This window comes from Ranitomeya variabilis, chromosome 5 (genome assembly GCF_051348905.1).
Source record: "Ranitomeya variabilis isolate aRanVar5 chromosome 5, aRanVar5.hap1, whole genome shotgun sequence".
Lineage (NCBI taxonomy): Eukaryota > Metazoa > Chordata > Amphibia > Anura > Dendrobatidae > Ranitomeya > Ranitomeya variabilis.
The window spans coordinates 500,754,293-500,776,250 of NC_135236.1; the positions used below are offsets into that span (position 1 = coordinate 500,754,293).

At 41.9% G+C, this 21,958-nt stretch overlaps 1 protein-coding gene across 1 annotated transcript in view; it reads left to right on the plus strand.

Moving 5' to 3' along the window:
• CDHR2 (cadherin related family member 2) overlaps positions 1–21,958 on the plus strand; it is a 239,739-nt gene that overhangs the window by 69,721 nt on the left and 148,060 nt on the right. Inside the window, exons 6-9 of the mRNA XM_077265704.1 lie at positions 4,111–4,200; positions 6,549–6,638; positions 15,716–15,856; positions 18,809–18,952. Coding sequence (XP_077121819.1) covers positions 4,111–4,200; positions 6,549–6,638; positions 15,716–15,856; positions 18,809–18,952 — 465 coding nt within the window. The remainder of the gene's footprint in view (positions 1–4,110; positions 4,201–6,548; positions 6,639–15,715; positions 15,857–18,808; positions 18,953–21,958) is intronic.

Below are 21,958 nucleotides of genomic sequence, written 5' to 3' on the forward strand. Positions count from 1 at the left end.
ACGGTGGGGAGGGCAGGAGCTGGAGTCTGTTGTGTGGGCCACTGATAAGGAACTGAGCTGTGTCCTTGTAGCTGGGGTGGGGGCTGAGGTTGGAGCAGGAATTGCTGCAGCTACTGGTTTAACCTTTAATTTCCCTGCTGATGCAGAGCGGGGTAAGTTCTGAAAACTTTTTTTACTATTTTCAACGCATCATCTGGAGTGGAAGTCTCGATATCAGGTCTAACTGACATTATTGCCTCTTTCAATTCAGATTTAAGGCCGGACATTAAAGCTGCCACAAAAATGTGTGAATGGGCTTTATTTTACAATGAGAATCCGAGATCTTTAAATACTACCATAAGACGCCCATAGAACTTCTCGGCAGGCCAGGATATATTGGTGCCTTGGGGTTAAGGGGCATAGGGCTTACAGTCGGGAGGAGAGGCTTGATTTCCTGGGGAGGGACCATATCATCTAACAGGGAGCCCCCCTGTCCCAGATCATTAGTTTTAATTATTTGTCTCTCTGACACATTAATCTCAATCACTTCCTCAATTCCTTCTTGCACCACAAAACATCCTTTGTCATAGTAGTAGACAGCTTTCCTTTTTCAATGTAACAAAAACAATCAGAATTCACTTCCTCTGTTAATCCTCAATTTGCTATATATCAACCACTCAACTTGAAGCAGGTGAATCTTTTACCAATCATTCAATCACACTGATAACCAAACAATCACTTACAAGTTTCCTTCTAAAACTAGGCACCATATTTCACTTTCAACTTCCAACTTCAACTTACAATATTTCTTTCTACTGCAATACAATACTGTTGTTTTAAACAAAACACAGATCTCCCAACACGTATTACACCAAGGACAGAAAATACAGAGAAACTTGAATGCAGCTACGTGCCCCCTCCCATCTGAGACTTGAGCGGAGATAAGAATTCACAGCATTCCTCAACACAGAAAGGAGAAAGCAATCGCGCAGCTGTTTGATTCACCCCTCCCATCACGTATTTTAGAAATTTCACACAGAAACAGAATACAGCAGTTCTCAGACTTAATTAATTTCTACAAAACCTTCATCACACAATTCATGTGCCAGACCACCTTAGAAAAACCCATGATTGAGAATATTTTTCCTGCATTCCTGACAGATTTCTTTCCCCATCTTTGGGCTAACAGTATCAGATCCATCACACAAATTTAAAGTCTTATTTTTCTTCCACGGAAACTGATTCTCCTTTAGAGCTAAATATCCTTACTTTAGTCGTGCACAATACTAGAGCGGCCGTATAGTTTGTTCCACTGGGTCTCTCTGTCCCCCACTGGGACAACCCAAAAATGTGGTATTCAGTGAAAGGAGGAGGGCGTCTTAGACTTTCCCTCCGGATACCCCATGGACATATACATATATATCTATATATTCCTGAGTTACGCATCCTACCCATCTTCGATCACCTCACCGTGCCTAATTCTAACAGTGATCAGGATTTCAGGATATTTTGACTATAAAGAGAGTTACATCACTGGTCTATCTGGGGTGTCCGTCCTTTATGAGGTACGGTTCGAGCACTGGGCTCCCAACGGAACTACACCTATATGATTCCACGCAAAAATCACTCCACCATCGGGGACAAACCTCAGATCCACTTTGCAGCACAAACACAGGAAAATCACACCAAACGGTCAGTCTGGACAGTATAACTGCCAACTTACCGTGGTTTTTGTGGGGGATGATCAGTCCCAATTTCCAGTGCCTGTGTCCGGTCCAAGGGTCCTTTGTCTTGTTGTCCTCTGAGGGGCAGAGGTGTTCCTGTTTGGTGCCCTATGTTTGGGCGCCAAGCTGTTGAGGGAGGATCTAACGTGACCCTTCACGGTTGACTCAGTGATTTCCAAATTAATCTACAGGGCGTTGCTGGCAACTGAAAATGACCAGATGGAGACGTGTGTCTCTGTTTGGGGGATCGCGCAGATCTCTAGCCCCCGTTTATTGTGTATCACTTTTCATAATCATAGAAATTATACTTCAACCAATCAGCATAAGAACACGCTCACAGTTCTTAACCTATAAGAATGCAGGGACAGTCTGTACGTCGAAGTCTCGTAGAACAATACACCCTCAGTCTCATGTCCTGTCCAGGTTGAAACAATCAAGGTCTCATAACAGCTGTGAACTTTAGTAACAAAATTTATATCAAAACAGCAAAATGGAGTCGAAAAGCACAAAATGGAGAATCTTTCTTAATTTGTTTCTTCACATTCCCCGTGGCTGAATGTTTTGCGGCGGTAGGCAGTCGAAAGAATTGCAAAGATTTCCTGTTTGTTAAGCAATCCCTGCATGTGTTACGGCTGCCTACTGCCACCAAACATGCTGCTGCAAGGACTCGAACATATTATTCGAGCACGCCCAAGATACTCGGATAACACCCAAGTATGTTCGGATAACTCGTTATCAAAGCACGTTCTCTCATCACTATTAATTATCTTTTCCGATTCCAATATTCTGATTAATTTATACTGTCTTAGTTGTTGAATGCACACCCTCTGAGCAGTTTTTGAAAGAATTATGCTGGGGGGTGTAGAGGACTTGGGAGGTTCAGTGGAAGTACTAGTACTTTTGACATATCTGTTGCAGATTTCAGCCGAGTCTTAAGCACTCAGACATTGTAGGAGAACTGTAAGGGCTTGTTCACATGAACGTATTTTCAGTCTGAGTGCTGTCCATGCAAAGAACGAGCAGCACTTGAACCAATCTTATTCAATAGGGCAGTAAAGATGAGCGATTTTTTTTCACTGATTGAATCTACGTGTGGAAAGAAAAAATCGCAGTATGCACTAGTTTCTTCCGTAAATTGGATGAGACTCACACAAGTCTATGGGTGCTCAAAAATAATTGGAAGCAACCGTATGGCATCCTTTTTTTTTAAATAGATAATTGCAATTCCATAACATAGGAAACTGTAAATGGTCCTGTAAATGATTAATAGCTGCTGCTGTAATAAAAGTTTTGTGCATGGACTGCACACTGGAGACAAAGAAAATCGTCCCACTTTTCTGGATGAAACTTTGAACGATTCTTTATATGCTCATGTGAACCTTCCCCTTAGATTATTTCATCGGACAGAATCAAATTGAGTGTGTGAGCATAGTGGAATCCGATTCTCTCGGAAAAGAATATGGAGAAAATAATGTCTCCATGTAATCAGATGTTTTGTCGCTCACACTAACTCACACTGGAAATGAGAGATCACACAGTACAGTCTATAAGACCTACTACATACCTTATATCAACAAACTGTTTCCGTTAACACAGCGCCATCTACAGTTGGCTCAGGCTAGCCCCTTAGTATAAACCAGCAGCTGTTGCTTACTCCAACAATGAAAGCACAATTTTGATTGGATGTTGCATAAAGATACAATGCTTTAACAGACTGATGATTAACTAGATGCAATTCACCTACTAATGATTAATTTCAATCCTGAAATTACTTCCTTCTTGAGGGAGAAGACATGGAGCTGCTCCATTCAGAGTTTGGGCACAAACCTCATCGTTTGGCTGTTTATTTGTCATTTTCCCCGTGCTATTGGTATAACAACCTTCACCAATGTCTAAAATCGCTAGTGTGTGACCTGCTTAAAAGAGGGTTTCTATAATAACAAAGTATTGGCTAAAGTGAGTGGCATAAAATAACATAACAACTGTTACTTACTTGATGGCTTGCCTATCACCCCCTGTGGTCTCTATAGAAGTTCCTCGCAGCAATCACATGCTCTCTACTTTCATGACCACTGCAGCCAATCATTGGTCTCATCAAGAGATCGTGGAGGTCGCTAATTGGTTGCCTTGTTCTTGTGTCTCCTACCCTTGTACAGTAAGCAGAGATGGTAGCACCAGTGTGGCTGTGCTGGAGTGACGGGACTGATCTGATAAGGGTTGTTTTGTTATTTTAGAACATTGACAAATTTTTGTTGATCCTGTAAAACCCTTTTAAGTTGTAATATATTGATGATATCCTTGTAGAATTAGGATTCTGACACTTTGGTACTATAAAATCTCATTCAACGAATTTGGTCACTATCCTTTGGATTGTATTATAGCCTATTTCTTATTTTTTTTCTTTAAGGTTGCCAAACCATTATTCATTCAAATTAAAGACTGCAATGATAACGCACCTGTATTTTATGGCCTGCCCTATGCAGTAGAGGTTCCCGAGGTAAGAAAATAATAGTATTTTCTCTTTGACAAGCAGTGAATTGTTTGTGTTGACTGGTCATCTCAAAACATTAAAAGGGTTTTAAGGGGTTGTGTAGCTTCGAAAACCCATTTTCATATTCCCCATGAGAGCACTATGAGTTAATGAAGAGGATTCTGTGATTCAGAACCTCCATCAATTGACTGAAACACAGAGAGGTAACACAGGGGTAATGTAATGGCGCTGTGGGAAGATTGTACACTTGCAATCTTGGTTCTACGACAGATTCCAGCTGATCTCTTGGGATGTCAGCAGTGGCACAACCTATGTGAAGCTTATTTTTGTGAGCTCTTTTTAACAACGGACCAGGAAAGTCACTAAGAACGTACGGATGTCATAAGTGTGCCACGTATATGCTGTCTGTGATTGACATTGTAATAGATAGAAATGTATAATGTATTTATTTTCTCATTAGTGAACATCACTGACAAAACTCTGATGGTAGTGATGATCGAATATACTCGTTACTCGAGCTTTCTCGAGCATGCTCGGGGGTCCTCCGAGTATTTTTCAGTGCTCTGAGTTTTAGTTTTTCTTGCCACAGGCTGAATGATTTACATCTGATAGCCAGCATAAGTACATGTGGGGGTTGCCATGTTGCTAGGGAATCCCCACATGTTCTTATGCTGGCTAACAGATGTAAATCATTCAGCTGCGGCAAGAAAAACTAAAACTCCGAGCACTAAAAAATACTCGGAGGACCCCCGAGCATGCTCGAGAAATCTAGAGTAACGAGTATATTTGCTCATCACTGTCTCATAGTAAAGACTGACACATGGACAAAACTATAATGAAAATGAGATAAAAAACACTTAGGAAACTTGTACTTTTTTGCGTACTAGAAAAATCACTTACCTTTAAATGAAGCCATAGGCTCCAATTCATTCAAGATTTTACGCACTAAAATTGACAGAAGATGCTATGAAAAGTTACAAAAATTATACTTTTGGTGTTTTCTCAGTTTTAAACAGTTGTGCCAAATTGGCAGAACTGTGGAGAAGCCAGGATGACAACCAAACTTCACATTCAGCAAATGTGTTGTGATTTTTATGCCAGAAATTCCAGACTTATTTATCACGAAAGTCTGCAGTGTATGTGACTGCAGACTTGTAAACCCTCACATCTCGCGCAGTGCGTGCTGTGAGGATTTTCCGGTGCCCCCATAGAGTCTGAGTGGTCATGTATGCGTAAAATATGTGATATGCAGACTCCAGGCCACATTCCAACTAGCTATGCTTGACCTCGCTCAATACAGGTGAATTATATGAGCACGTCTAGTCAGAGTGTTGCCAGGAGAATGCTGTGACGTAGTAATCACTGAACGGGTTGCGGTATACTCGCTTGGCAGCGATATTTGAACACACATTAACAGATTCTCTTTTAAACAAGTCCAAAACTCGGCTTTATTATAGCCTTATGAACCACTCTATAAGCCCTGGTAGGCATGTGAACAACACAGAATCCACAGTCAGTCTATTAAAGTCCGGTTCTGTTCACAAAGTCCCAATGCATGACGTCTGTCAGAACACCATGCCCCAGGCTCTGGGTTACCTGGCTAACAGCACCTCAGGTTTTCCCAGCCTGGCTTCCTCTGGATTCTGTCTGTACTCCACACCCTTGGGGTCTCCTGGACCTTCAGGAGCTCCAGCCAGCTCCAGTCTCACACATGGACATCCTCCATGTGCTGCACACAGGAAACAAATACCACTTCCTGTCTTTACAGATGCACACCCCTTGGGTGGTGTGTGGTTAACCAGTCCCACCCATCACTTCTGGTTAACCCTAAGTCCAGCCCTTACAAAAATACAGGCTTGTGGGACTACAAGACCCAGCCACCTGTCCTGGATTCATATTGCAGCAGACTTCTGTCTGTGCGATACACACCTATTCCTCAGTACACCACTAGTTGGTACATCACAATGCATATTGCATTCTTGCAGTCACATGACCGACACCACCGACACCGGAGAGTCCTTACATTGTGCGCTGCGTATGATGTGAGATTTCACAAGTCTGCAGTCACAGGAAATAACATTTTGTGAAATACCTGCACAAACTCTTTATTGAATCAGGCCCTTAGTTTCTATCTGACGTTATAATATGTTTAATGGGTCCTTGTACAATGAATTGATCGCTGAGTGCAGTGCACCCGAGACATCTATTAATCAGTGGTAATTTATGGGCAAACCCTATAGTGTCATAGTTACATTTATATTGGAAGAACACCAGCAGCATTTTACGTACAGTAAAACTATTTTAAATAATCTACTGGTAGATAAAAAATTCATAATTATTTTCTTTTATTGCAGACTATGTCGCTCGGTTCTGTAATTTGCAAGGTTACAGCAGAAGACTTTGATGATAGGAGAATGATACCTGTGACATTTTCAATTGAAGAGGTGAAAGATAAATGACCTTACATTGATTTTGAACAATCTAACAATCTCCTAATGCTGTTTACGTATATGTCTTTTCCTTATGTCCATATTCTATGTCTTATATTAGGCTATTGGAATCTTGTATTGCTCCGATTCATTTAGATGAATACCTAATGATATATTAAATCATGTAGGTTTCATTTACATATCAATTTCCATTTTTACTTCGACAAGCATATAATACGGACCTCTTTTCTTTCACTTATCATTCATTTTGCATCCACTTTAGGCCGGTTTCACACGTCAGTGGCTCCGGTACGTGAGGTGACAGTTTCCTCACGTACTGGAGACACTGACACACGTAGACCCATAAAAATCAATGCATCTGTTCAGATGTCATTGATTTTTTGCGGACCGTGTCTCCGTGTGCCAAACACGGAGACATGTCAGTGTTCGTGGGAGCGCACGTTTTACACGGACCCAATAGAGTCAATGGGTCCGCGTAAAACACGGACCTCACACGGACATTCTCCGTCTGGGGTCCGTGTGCGTGCAGGAGACAGCGCTACAGTAAGCGCTGTCCCCCCCACATGGTGCTGAAGCCGCGATTCATATCTTCTCTGCAGTAGCATTTGCTATAGAGAAAATATGAAGAATAGTGTTAAAAATAAAGATCCATGTGTCCGCCGCCCTCCCACCCCCTGTGCGCCCCCCCGCTGGTCAGAAAATACTTACCCGCTCCCTCGCTCCTTCCTGGTCTGGCCGCGCCTCCTACTGTATGCGGTCACGTGGGGCCGATCATTTACAATCATGAATAGTCGGCTCCGCCCCTATGGGAGGTGGAGCCACATATTCATGACTGTAAATGATCGGCCCCACGTGACCGCATGCAGGAGAAGCCGCGGCCAGACCAGGAAGCAGCGAGGGAGCGGGTAAGTATTTTCTGACCAGCGGGGGGGCGCACAGGGGGTGGGGGGGCGGCGGACACCTAAATCTTTATTTTTAACACTATTCTTCATATTTTCTCTGCAGCAAACGCTACTGCAGAGAGGATATGAATCGCAGCTTCAGCACCATGCAGAGTGGGTACCACACGCTCCGTGTGGTACCCACTCGCCATACGGGCGGCACACGTGTGCCGCACGTATGGCCTCCGTGAGTTCCCAGGCACACGGACACGGATAACTCCGGTACCGATTTATTCCGGTACCGGAATTATCTGGACGTGTGGGACAGCCCTTACATCCATATTACATGCATACATTTTTTCTCATCCATTTAAAAACTAAAAGAGATAGTCTTTTAGATAAACTTTTGTTTTTCCACTTATCCCACAATGGATCAGTGAAAAACAGATGAAACATGGCTAAAACTGTGAAGTGGAAAGCATGACTTTCAATTCACAAAACTGATCAGAATAGGACATGCTGAGTTTTGTGGATCAGATACATGGATCGGTTAGAAATGGATGTGTGTATGGATCAATTAAACTCTACAGGTCAGCTGTTCGTTTATAAAACAGTCGGCACATAGACATGTACCAGAGATGTGTGCATATAGCCTTACGCTAAGCGCACATTGAAGAAGTTGTTAGAGTATTACACCAACCCCAACTGATGAGAAACATCAACTTCTAAATTAAATTGATGACTGGATTTAGGGGCTGAAGAACTGGGGAAGAAGAAACGCCTTAAATTTTTCTAAAAATCCCATAATTTCAGTCAATCATTCTTTGGGATTTTCTCCCTTGCTAGTCAGCGCAGAGATCTGAGCCAACAAGGAAAGAGAAGTAAGATGAGAACTAGCAATAATTGCAAATACAAAAAAATGCAAGCCAGGAAATGACAATAACTTGTAGCTCCATGACTACTTCAGTAGATAAGACGTCTTGTTGAGATTCAGAAATATTTCATGTATAATGGCATGAAAAAATTCCTATAATGGCCATCCCTCATACTAAATGTTGTTTTCCACTCATCAAAATAGTGCACACAAATCAAGTTTTAGATTCAGACCAGATTTAGTTCTTTAAAGACCCTAGTCTTCTTTTTGAAAATAAGCTGCAACCAATATTTTTTTTTGATGGTCATATTGAGTAACAGTAACCAAAACAATGACTCCGTCCTCCCTATGGACAGAAAGAAACTAGTACCAGCAAGAGACACTTTGTTCTTTTGCTGTATTAAGACATACCTTCTATATCAGACAAAGTCAAGTGAAACACCTGACCATAAGAAGAAGATCAATGGCAGAGACGTAATAACGATGTGGTGAAAGTTTCTTTACCTTGTAGAATTTCCTTATAGTTTTCCAGAAGGCGTGGAACGCATATTGAACATACACGAGGCTTGTTAGCATAGCTTTATAGTGTTCTTGATGACATCTAGTGCACAGGATTGAAAGAAAGAAGCTTGATCAAGCACAGACATTTCTGGAAATAAGCAGGACCCCAAGATAGATTTTCTGAACTAGATGAACAAGTCTGAAATATTTTGTGATGTTTATCTGAAAAATCACTCACAAGGGTGTGGACTTCGTGCAAGAATTGCCAATTTGGAACAGTGACAAAAACTTTAAAATCAAACACTAATATCATGTAGATGGGATGTAGAAACTGAGGAAGTCAATAAACACAAATGTCATCATTTACTGTATATCTGGGGACGGTTCATGCACGTAAGGTTACACTCACACTTCCATGGAAGGGTTACCATCTGAGATAAACGGACTGACTTTTTTCTCTCAGGTGTCATCCTAGTTGCATTCTAGTTTTTTATCGTTTTTTTTCCATTGAAGCAGGTAGACTGTCTGACTTTTTTATCCATTGACTCCTGCAATATATGAGTTAAAAATGGATTAAACTCAGAAGGAACGCTAAAGTATAAGGGATGTCTTCAGTGTGTCATCGGTTATATACAGATACCAATAGACTTTAATGGCTGAGTCTGATATGCTGCAAAACGGATGAGAATAGGACATTCTATGAGTCTCATGGACTGGAAACATGAATCCATTTTTAAAACTGATGTCAGTATGGATCAGTCACGATTCTATGTGCTTGTGTGCTGTCCGAGAATACAACGGACAGCACTAAGGCGTGTCACAGGGATGTATAAATGTAGCCTAAGGGTACGTGTCCACCTTCAGGATGGCCGGCGGTATGGACGGAGCGGCAAACCCGCTCCGCCCTAAGCCCCGCCTCCTTCTGTGACGCCATGATGCCGGATATGTTCATTGCACACATCCGGCATCACCGCACCCCACACATAGGGCCCTGTGATATACCTTGCGGCGGCGCAGTGTCACCGCCAGGTACACGGACATGCTGCGATCTTAAAAGACGCGCCGCATGTCTGGAATCGCAGGGCCGCCGGGTGCGTGTTACCACGCATAGTGGAGACGAGATTTCATAAAATCCCCTCCACTATGCTGTAACATCTGGACGCTGCGTGTTTGACGCTGCGGCTCTCCGCAGCGTCAAACACGCAGCGTTTCCTGCACGTGGACACATACCCTTAGGGCTCCTTCAGACAAGTGTAGTATACAGACGCGTGCTATTCTGTGCACCACAGACAGCATACTGAGAGCACATATATCCATTATAGCCAATGTGTCGGTTTTGCACACAGACCAACGGTCTGAATGAAAAAAAAACTGCAGCATGCTCTACTTTGGTCCAATTTATGAACTATACTAGTGCATGTAAGTAGCAGGCAGCTTCTGCACTCGTCCGCTATGTGAACAGGCACACGGAGCCAGTCAAGTCCACATTTTGTGAATGTTACTGACCCGAGCTTTAATATGGCCTCCTGATTCCGGCATTATAGAAGCACTTCCAGCAAAGTTTTTATCCTTCTAATATATTGCAATCATCATATCATATAGCACTGTGTATTTGCAATTGCTCACTTGCATTTCTATTCAGTTAACTATTCTCTTTTCTCTGTTTTTGTCCCTGCATTTATCATTTCCCTCTACAATTCCTGACCTAGCTGCTCCCTCTCCCTGCCATAGACTCTTGCAGTGACTCATACGGGGAAAATTTACCTCCTGTTTCTACATAGAGCTTAGAAAGATTCAACTAGTCAGTTTTTAATCACGTTGTCACATTGACTGTGGACAAGGAATGCTGTGAGTGACCGCTCAGCTGCCTATGGGATCTGGAGTGTAATGGACTTTAAGTTTTGTGAGTGACATTCCAGTTATCCAATCTGATCCTCGGGTGTGCTGGGTTGTCAACATTTTGTAAACACAAAAACCTCAATGACATTTTATAAATGTCACGTATAGGGTTATGCCATTAGCCCATATGTCAACAGACCAAAACAAACCCGCTCTAAATTGTATATCTCAAAAACGGAGGAACATGAGAGCAATCAGGTATAATAAAAGCAGAAAATGTATTAACACAAACTTCACACAAATTTAATACTACATAACAACAATGAGTCACAGAATTGGATGCAGGAAAAAACACCATAAAGGAGAAGGAACTCCACTATTTATACCTGGCCACTTTGTGCAAAACGATGCATTAAATAAGGTGCAAGTGCAGTACCAAAGTCGCACATAGGCAGCAAACCTATTCACCCCATAATCACTGTCACATACATTGTGTCAACACATAAATAACACGGGGAATAGATTGCTTACCAAGGACAGGGGTTCTGGAGTCCTAGACCGGGTGTGAGTACCCCGATGCGCGTTTCGCGGGTAAAAGACCCCGCTTTCTCAAGGGGATCCAATCTGATCCTCGGGCGTGCTGGGTTGTCAACATTTTGATTGACAGCCCTGCTGCTCAATTTGGTTTAGTCTGCGGGCATTTCCCCAGGTGGCTTCCATCCTTAATCATTTGCTAGTTACTTAGCTGGCTAGCTGTTGGTTGTCAGTGTCAGTTTAATAATAATCTATCTTTATTTTTTTATATAGCGCTAACATATTCCGCAGCGCTTTACAGTTTTGCACACATTATCATCGCTGTCCCCGATGGGGCTCACAATCTAAATTCCCTATCAGTATGTCTTTTGAAATGTGGGAGGAAACCGGAGAACCCGGAGGAAACCTACGCAAACACGGTAAGAACATACAAGCTTCTTGCAGATGTTGTCCAAGGTGGGATTAGAACCCAGGACTCCAGCGCTGCAAGGCTGCAGTGCTATCCAGTTGTAGCGTTGTTTAACTTAGGTGTGTTTGCTTAGCCCTGTGTCTCTTTCTTCTAACCTTGTTGCCGGACCTAGGATTTGTCATGATTATTCTTGTAGATTTTCCCTCCCGCTCTTGATGTTCTTTGACTTCAGGTATTTGACTCCGGACTTGGCCTCTGACTATTTATTTGCTTTACCACCTTATCTTCATGACATACCCTACTGGCATTTGACCCTGGATTGTTTCCTAACCATGCCTTTAACTCACCCCTCTATACTACAAGCCCTCCTGGTATCTGACCTCAGACCTCCTGACTACCCTGTCTCACAGCTTGCCCGTGAGTAGTGACTCAGCATCTCACACATCATGTCGTAGATCTAATGTAAAATAGAAGAATTAGCTGGGCAAAGGTTACAATTAGCAATTGTAAGTACACCATGCTATATAATATGATGATTGCAATATATTAAATTATTAAAATGTTGACCAGAGTGCTTCTTACAGGCAACAACATTCAAAAAGCAGATTCAGCAAGGAGCTAAAATCAAAAAATGTCTGTGTATATGGTCCTTTAACCAAAACATGCACATTAGCCCTCTTCATCTTACTCTACTGCATGAAGAGTGAGACTATGAAACTCTCTTCAGGGTTATACAGTTGTGCTCAAAAGTTGACATACCTATGCAGAATTTTTGTTTTCTTGGCTTTATTTCAGAGAACATGAATGATAACACCAAAGCTTTTTCTCCACTCATGGTTAGTGGTTGGGTGAAGCCATTTATTGTCAAACTAATGTGTTTTCTCTTTTTAAATCATAATGACAACCCAAAACATCCAAATGACCCTAATCAAAAGTTTACATACCCTGGTGATTTTGGCCTGATAACATGCACAGAAGTTGACACAAATAGATTTGAATGGCTACTAAAGGGAACATCCTCACTTGTGACCTGTGACAAATGCCAGAAAAATTGTTAGGGATGCTAAAAAAACTCCACAAATAACATCAGCTGAAATACTGGACTCTCTGAAAACTAGCGGTGTGGCTGTTTCAAGATGCACAATAAGAAAGCACTTGAATGGTCGAGTCAACAGAAGAAGGCCAAATGATCCTGATCAAAAGTTCACATACCCCATTTCTTAATACTGTGTATTGCCCCCTCTAACATCATTGACAGCTTGAAGTCTTTTGTGGTAGTTTTGGATTAGGTTCTTAATTTTGTCAGATGGTAAAGCTGCCCACTCTTCTTGACAAAAAGCCTTCAGTTCCTGTAAATTCTTGGGCTGTCTAGCACAAACTGTGCGCTTGAGATCTCCCCAGAGTGGGTCAATGATATTGAGGTCAGGAGACTGAGATGGCCTCTCCAAAACCTTCACTTTGTTCTGCTGTAGCCAACGACAGATCGACTTGGCTTTGTGTTTTGGATCGTCGTCATGTTGGAACTTCCAAGTACATCCCATGCGCAACTTTTGGGCTGAAGATTGCAAATTTGCCTCCAGTATTTGCTGATAACGTGCTGCATTCATCTCTCCTTCAACTTTGACCAAGTTTCCTGTGCTTTTGTAGCTCACACATCTCCAAAACATGTGCAATCCACTGTAAGGTGGCCAGGGTGGCAACGGGCTGTGGTGGCACCCCACAGATAAAACACAATGTCCCTTCTGCTGCATGTGCAGCGTGCGCAGCAGTACACTCAACTTTACCATCAGAGTCCCCTCAGCTTCTGTCACTAAGGCTCCGCGTTCATGAGCTCCACAAATCATTTCATTTAGTTGGGGTCTACTTCCAATGGTTTGACTTTTCTGAACATTGCATCAATCACACAGGCAGCACAGTTCACACACAGTGACATTTCCTGCACTTCCCTACCTTCTGGGCAGCCTTGGCTCTTTCTATTTTCCTGCAGCCCCTTTTTCACTTTTGGACAATCTTTGTCCCATCCGTGCTCCAGGCCCACCAGCTTTTTACCAGTCCCAGGTCTTCAGTGGGAAAAGGTGCCAGATTCGCCCTCTCAGTTCCACCTGCCCCAGTCGTAGACCCCGGATCCTCTTTGGGTTGGTCTCAGTTCCTGCTGGTGACCACCTGCACGACTGCCTGCCTGGGGCCCTTTCCTACCATAGCAGCTCTATCCCCACAGCAGTCAGACTGTCCTGTCTCACTGCTGCATCCTGACTGCACACCTTGCCCTGGGCAAGGCTGCCCGGACTCTGCTACCTAACCAGGAAGTGTCTGTCCTATATCCTTTCGCTCTGCACTACACTACCCCATAACTCCTCCTAACTGCTAAACCCCTATGCTAACTGTCTATGCTATCCTATTGTATGATTCCCCCACTATTCTAATCCCCCTACGGTCCTATACTACCTAAGATTCTATCCTAGCCCTAATTATATACAGAACACATATTAAAGACATCTAGATTACAGTACATGACACATAACAAATACATTTGCACCAATGAATATGAATAAACTTCAGGGTACCGCATGTGATAAATATGCATAGTGTCCAAAGGAGGGAAGGCATGTGATGAACCTGGTCACCTTACACCACCTTACACTACCTCCATTCTTTACAGTAGGAATGGTGTTCCTTTCATCATAGGCCTTGTTGACCTCTCTCCAAATGTAATGTTTATGGTTGTGGCCAAAATGTTCAATTTTGGTCTCATCACTCCAAATTACCTTGTTGCTGAAGTTTTGAGGCTTGTCTCTATGCTGTTTTGCATATTGTTGAGGAGACAAATTGCGCAGTAATGGCCTTCTTCTGGGACTCGACTATGCAGCCCATTTTTCTTCAAGTGCCATCTCAGTCTCCTGACCTCAATATCATTGAGCCACTCTAGGGAGATCTCAAGCGTGCAGTTCGTGCTAGACAGCCCAGGAATTTACAGGAACTAGAGGCTTTTTGCCAAGAAGAGTGGGCAGCTTTACCATCTGAGAAAATAAAGAACCTCATCCACAACTACCACAAAAGACTTCAAGCTGTCAATGATGTTAGAGGGGGCAATACACGGTATTAAGAAATGGGGTATGTGAACTTTTGATCAGGATCATTTGGCTTTCTTCTGACTACTCGACCATGCAGCCCATTCTTCGTCAAGTACCTCCTTATTGTGCCTCTTGAAACAGCCAGTTTCCAGAGAGTCCAGTATCTCAGCTGATGTTATTTGTGGGTTTTTCTTTGCACCCCGAACAATTTTCCTGGCATTTGTCACAGGTCACAGATGAGGATGTTACCTTTAGTAGCCATTCAAACCCATTTGTGTCAACTTCTGTGCATGTTATCAGGCCAAAATCACCAGGGTATATAAACTTTTGATCAGGGTCATTTGGACGTTTTGGGTTGACATTATTATTTAAAAAGAGAAAACACAGTACCGTAGTTTTGACAATAAATGGCTTCACCCAACCACTAACCATGAGTGGAGAAAAAGTTTTGGTGTTATTCATATTCTCTGAAAAAAGGCCAAGGAAGCAAAAATTCTGCCGGGGTATGTAAACTTTTCAGCACAACTATATATTGGGCTAGATAGATCTATGCATTTTTTGCAACCTTGCCTGCAGATGTTTAGTTCCATAGGAGCTATAGTATCCTATTTTTCAGTTTGAACAAAGGTAGAATTTAATCACTTAAAACCTTTTCATGTCAGTATTTACCATTGAAACCAAAAGGATAAGAGGGGAAAGTAGAAAAGAAGAATCCAAGCATATACTGCGACATTGTCATATATTTCTGTGATCAAACATATGTGAAGAGTGTGGTTTTGGCATATACAGCCTGGTACTTATTTTCTGCTGAATACATTCCCTGCTCCAATACTCAATATTGCTTAAACTGCATATGCTATGATAAGTTTTGAGTTTTATTTTATAGGTAAAGTCAATGGCAGATGTATTTTTATGTATTTTGCTTATATTTATTATTGCTATATGTTACACTTATTCCTTAGGTTATACCAAGTTCTGAGACTGGCCTGTTCTTCATTTCTGATCCTGAGGGGACAAACCATAACACTGTAAATGTTATTCTCAATGGCAGTTTGGACTTCAACAAAAAAAGCACCTTCTACCAGATAGTTATAAATGCAACGGTAATATTCTTGTAAATGTATATTTATTTATAATGCTTTGCTTATATAGCGCCATCATATTACGCCACGCTTTATAGACATTATCATCGCTGTCCCCATTGGGGTTCACAATTTAAATTCGCTGTGAGAATGTCTTTTGAAATGTGGGAGGAAATCAGAGTACCTGGAGGTAAATGGCATCCTTTTAAATTCTTATCTTTTCTTTATTCTGTATAGCTTCATTTAACATGTACAAATATGTTTCTGAATCTGAGTGCAGTCATGAATTTACAGAGATTCTGTCACCAGCGGCAATGACGGCAATGACCCCAGATGACGTGCAGTCGCGGATCCGGAAGAAAAGCTGATCCAGCGCAATCAGTTTTTACAGTAATTGCGCCGGATCCAGCAATCCGTCCCGCCGCCGGATTATGCATGACGGCGCTGGACGGATGTGTGAAAGTAGCCTTAGACAAAGATAACACAAGTAAGCACAAAATGCAGTTTTTAAATGAAGGTCTTTATTATTAAGGGAAAAAGAAATCCAAACCTACAGGGCCTGTGTGAAAAAGTGATTGCCCCTAAACCTAATAACTACTTGGGCCAACCTTAGCACCAACAAATGCAATCAAACGTTTACAATAATTGGCAATGGGCCTTTTTCAATGCTTCAGAGAAATTTTGGCCCACTCATCTTTGCAGAATTGGTTTGTAATTCAGCTACATTGGAGGGATTCTGAGCATGAACCACCTTTTTTAAGGTCGTGCCACAGCATCTCAGTTGGATTAAGGTCAGGACTTTGCCTAGGCCACTCCAAAGTCTTATTTTTTTTATCTTAAGCCATTCAGAGGCTGACTTGCTGGTGTATATTGGATCATTGTACTACTGAATAACCCAAGTGCGCTCCAGCTTGAGGTCACAAATAGATGGTCAGACCTTTTCCTTCAGGATTTTTTTGCAGACAGCAGAATTTATTGTTCCATTTACCACAGCAAGTCTTTCAGGTCCTAAAGCAGCAAAACAGTCCCAGACCATCACACTACCACCACCACCATATTTTATTGTTGGTATGATGTTCCTTTTCTGAAATGCTGTGTTACTTCTACACCGGATGTAATGGGACATACACCTTCCAAAAAGTTCAACTTTTGTCTCATCAGTCCACAGAGTATTCACCCAAAAGTCATGGGGATTATCAAGATGTTTTGTGGCAAAACTGGGACAAACCTTTATGTTCTTATTGCTCAGCAGCGGTTTTCTTCTTGAAACTCTGCAATGCACGCCATATTTGCCCAGTGGCAAGTGAGGCCTGCCATTCTTTGGAAGTTGTTGTGGGGTCTTTTGTGATCTCTTGGAGGAGTTGTAGAAGTATTCTTGGGGTAATTTTGGTTAGCCGGCTACTACAGGGAAAGTTCCACACAGTTGCATGTTTTCACTAATTGTGGATAATGGCTCTCACTGTGGTTCGCTGGAATGCCAAAGCTTTAGAAATGGCTTTATTATAACCTTTTCCATACTGCTAGATCTTAATTACTTTGTTTCTCATTTGTTCCAGAATTTCTTTGGATTGCGGCATGATGAGGTTCTTTTGGTCTATTTCACTTTGTTAGGCAGGTCCTATTTACGGTAAGTGATTTTTGGATTGAGAACAGGTGTGGCAGTAATCAGGCCTGGGTGTGGCTAGGGAATTTAAACTCAGCTTCCCAAAGATGTGATAAACCACTTTTATTTTACGTTTTAAGGTTTAGGGGGCAATCACTTTTCACACAGGCCCTGTAGGTTTGGATTTCCTTTTCCCTTAATAATAATAAAGACCTTCATTTAAAAACTGCATTTTGTGTTTACTTTTGTTATCTTTGTCTAATATTTAAATTTGTTTGGTGATCTAAAACATTGAAGTGTGAAAAACATGCAAAAGAGTAGGAAATCAGGAAGGTGGCAAAGACGTTTTCACATACTGTAACAGTATTTTCTATTTATTTACCCTTGCTACTATGGTTTGTATGAGCATTGTGTTCTCTTCATTGTGCTGGTCAGCAAGACTAAAGTTGCTTGTCTGTCTGAGGCTGCAGCATGTGCCATACACTAGAATAAGTCACAGACAACTCATTTAACATAAAAATTAACATTTATAGCAAAATCACAAAACTGTTATTCTGCTCACTGGAGTACTAATTTCTTTTTTTTTTCAATGAGTGGCAGTTTAGAGACCTATTTTGCAGCAGCCTCATAGGTTTAATAAACTGTTGTCTAAAGATAACATGTCGACTTCTCTTTGAGAGCTTTATGTTTTTGATCTGTGACTTATGCAGAGGTCTCTATGCAGGGAGGACAAAAAGAGTACCAATTATTGCTTAAAGGATTGTTCTTTTCATTGAGCAAACAGTTACATTGCTTTTCGGCAGACTGCTAGATGATCAACAGTGCTACCATGTCCACTGTGCACACTCCGATGCTGCAAGCAGAGGGAGCTCTAGCTCGGAGGAGCTTTGCCTCTGAGGAGTGCAGGGGCAGTGAATCTGGCTGGATTGGCTTCAGAACAGCACTTACAAGTTCTATAGCAATGAGGTTGTAAGTGCTGTGCTGCAAAGTCCTGATTGTCTAGGGGACCTGCCACTTCAGGCAACTTGGACTGTTAGCAGTAAACAACTAACTGAAGAGCAAAGAACTTTAGAACAGAGAGGATTTTAATAATAAGTAAATTGCAAAGTTATTACAAGTACATTTAACCATTTATGATGTTTAAAAAACCCCCTTTAATGTATATGGTAAGTCCTGACTTATGTGTCTTTAGCTTTAAGCTAGCTGATGATTCCAATGTACCGTAAATAGCTATATTCACAAACAAACCCAATGGAAAGTAGAAAGCTTAACTACATACATAAAATAAAGACCTGTACCACAGGCTAACCAAATTATTTGAGCACTGTGCTATGGTTTGCATTTCCTTAACATGTCCTTTTAATTTATAGGACAAGGGAGGATATTTAAATAATATATTCATATATAGAACCACTATAGCTTATGTGTCTGTGAGAGTTCTGGACCTTCCAGATCTGAATCCAGAATTTATTGGAGCACCTTATGTGTCTTCTGTTTATGAAAATACTCCAACGGTAAGTAATAATTTTTTTAATTTTTTTTTATGGAGAATGGCAATAAATATTACACTAGATTGTCAGGTTTAGCATATGATGACAATGGCACAGCGAATGTCATAGAGACAAATGCTCATCTCCGTCTTTTATTCTCACTGATTAATGCTGGAGAGCTGTACATGAGTATTAGCAATAAGCCTCCTTAGACATCTTTCACATAGCACTATTTTGCTTGGTATTCTGCATCTATTTATAAGCCCCAACCCAGAGTAGATGTCAGATCTTTCCTTTACACATTCTCTGTTCAATCCTTGCTTTCTAAATACTGTAAAAACTGACCAAAGTATTGTCATCTGAAAGGGACCTTATGCTGGTCTGTTGTATACGGCAGATCTCTTTTTGTAAAAGGTAACGTCTTTTCCCCCAGGTTGGTTTAATAGAAAGGAAAAAAGCAAAGTATCACCCTACTGACTCTTTTTCTCATAATTTCAAAGTATGTGTTTCTCTTTTTCACCTAAATACAGTGGGGCAAAAAAGTATTTAGTCAGTCAGCAATAGTGCAAGTTCCACCACTTAAAAAGATGAGAGGCGTCTGTAATTTACATCATAGGTAGACCTCAACTATGGGAGACAAACTGAGACAAAAAAATCCAGAAAATCACATTGTCTGTTTTTTTAGCATTTTATTTGCATATTATGGTGGAAAATAAGTATTTGGTCAGAAACAAAATTTCATCTCAATACTTTGTAATATATCCTTTGTTGGCAATGACAGAGGTCAAACGTTTTCTGTAAGTCTTCACAAGGTTGCCACACACTGTTGTTGGTATGTTGGCCCATTCCTCCATGCAGATCTCCTCTAGAGCAGTGATGCTTTTGGCTTTTCGCTTGGCAACATGGACTTTCAACTCCCTCCAAAGGTTTTCTATAGGGTTGAGATCTGGAGACTGGCTAGGCCACTCCAGGACCTTGAAATGCTTCTTACGAAGCCACTCCTTCGTTGCCCTGGCGGTGTGCTTTGGATCATTGTCATGTTGAAAGACCCAGCCACGTTTCATCTTCAATGCCCTTGCTGATGGAAGGAGGTTTGCACTCAAAATCTCACGATACGTGGCCCCATTCATTCTTTCATGTACCCGGATCAGTCATCCTGGCCCCTTTGCAGAGAAACAGCCCCAAAGCATGATGTTTCCACCACCATGCTTTACAGTAGGTATGGTGTTTGATGGATGCAACTCAGTATTCTTTTTCCTCCAAACACGGCAAGTTGTGTTTCTACCAAACAGTTCCAGTTTGGATTCATCAGACCATAGGACATTCTCCCAAAACTCCTCTGGATCATCCAAATGCTCTCTAGCAAACTTCAGACGGGCCCGGACATGTACTGGCTTAAGCAGTGGGACACGTCTGGCACTGCAGGATCTGAGTCCATGGTGGCGTAGTGTGTTACTTATGGTAGGCCTTGTTACATTGGTCCCAGCTCTCTGCAGTTCATTCACTAGGTCCCCCCGCGTGGTTCTGGGATTTTTGCTCACCGTTCTTGTGATCATTCTGACCCCACGGGGTGGGATTTTGCGTGGAGCCCCAGATCGAGGGAGATTATCAGTGGTCTTGAATGTCTTCCATTTTCTAATTATTGCTCCCACTGTTGATTTCTTCACTCCAAGCTGGTTGGCTATTGCAGATTCAGTCTTCCCAACCTGGTGCAGGGCTACAATTTTGTTTCTGGTGTCCTTTGACAGCTCTTTGGTCTTCACCATAGTGGAGTTTGGAGTCAGACTGTTTGAGGGTGTGCACAGGTGTCTTTTTATACTGATAACAAGTTTAAACAGGTGCCATTACTACAGGTAATGAGTGGAGGAAAGAGGAGACTCTTAAAGAAGAAGTTACAGGTCTGTGAGAGCCAGAAATCTTGATTGTTTGTTTCTGACCGAATACTTATTTTCCACCATAATATGCAAATAAAATGCTAAAAAAACAGACAATGTGATTTTCTGGATTTTTTTTGTCTCAGTTTGTCTCCCATAGTTGAGGTCTACCTATGATGTAAATTACAGACGCCTCTCATCTTTTTAGGTGGTGGAACTTGCACTATTGCTGACTGACTAAATACTTTTTTGCCCCACTGTAACTATACCCAACTACTGTCACTTCCTTACATTTTCCTGGTATGCAGCATACATAGAAATCATGAGGTCCCATAACAAGAGTCTGTATTAACACCCCTCCTCACCCCCCAAAAAAATTATTTTGCAGAGTAGGCAGGGTTGGGGTACATAAGTGCAGTCACAGAAGAGAATAACTCACAACTTTTAAACACAAAGAGAGGGACATCTTTTGCAGCATGTACACAGAAATAGTACCCATGCTGAAGCCCCTTAGGCATCTTTCACACTTCCGTCTTTCAGCTCCCGTCATAATCCAGATTTTCCCATAGACTTGTATTAGCGACGGATTGTGACGGATGGCAATCCGTTTCATCCGTCGTGCACTGGATCCTGTGTAACAAACGGTCCTTCGGGCAGAGAAAGCGTTCAGAGGAACGTTTTTTCTGCACGTCGGAAAATCGGTCAGCGACACATCCTGCGCTGCCTGTCACTGGCTACAATGGAAGCCTATGGGTGCAGGATGCGTCGCTGACTGTAAAAAGCAGGAATCCAGCGACTGGTCCCGCCTTTTCAAACTGAGCAGGCTTAGAAGAATTTCCCGTCAGGGAAATTCTCTCTCTTGCTCGCTCTCTTTCTCTTTTTACTATTGATGCTGCCTATGCAGCATCAATAGTAACAAGGTATAATGTGAAAAATAATTAAAAAAATAAAAAAATCGCAATATTCTCACCTGCCGGTAGGTCCCACGCAGCGTCATCGATGCTCCCGGCAGCTAGCGTTCCTAGTAATACATTGCGAAATCTTGCGAGAAGACGCAGTCTCGCGAGACCGCAACTTCTAGCGAGATTTCGCAATGTATTACTAGGAACCCTAGCTGCCGGGAGCATCGCTGCGCGGGACGCCTGTAGGTGAGAAT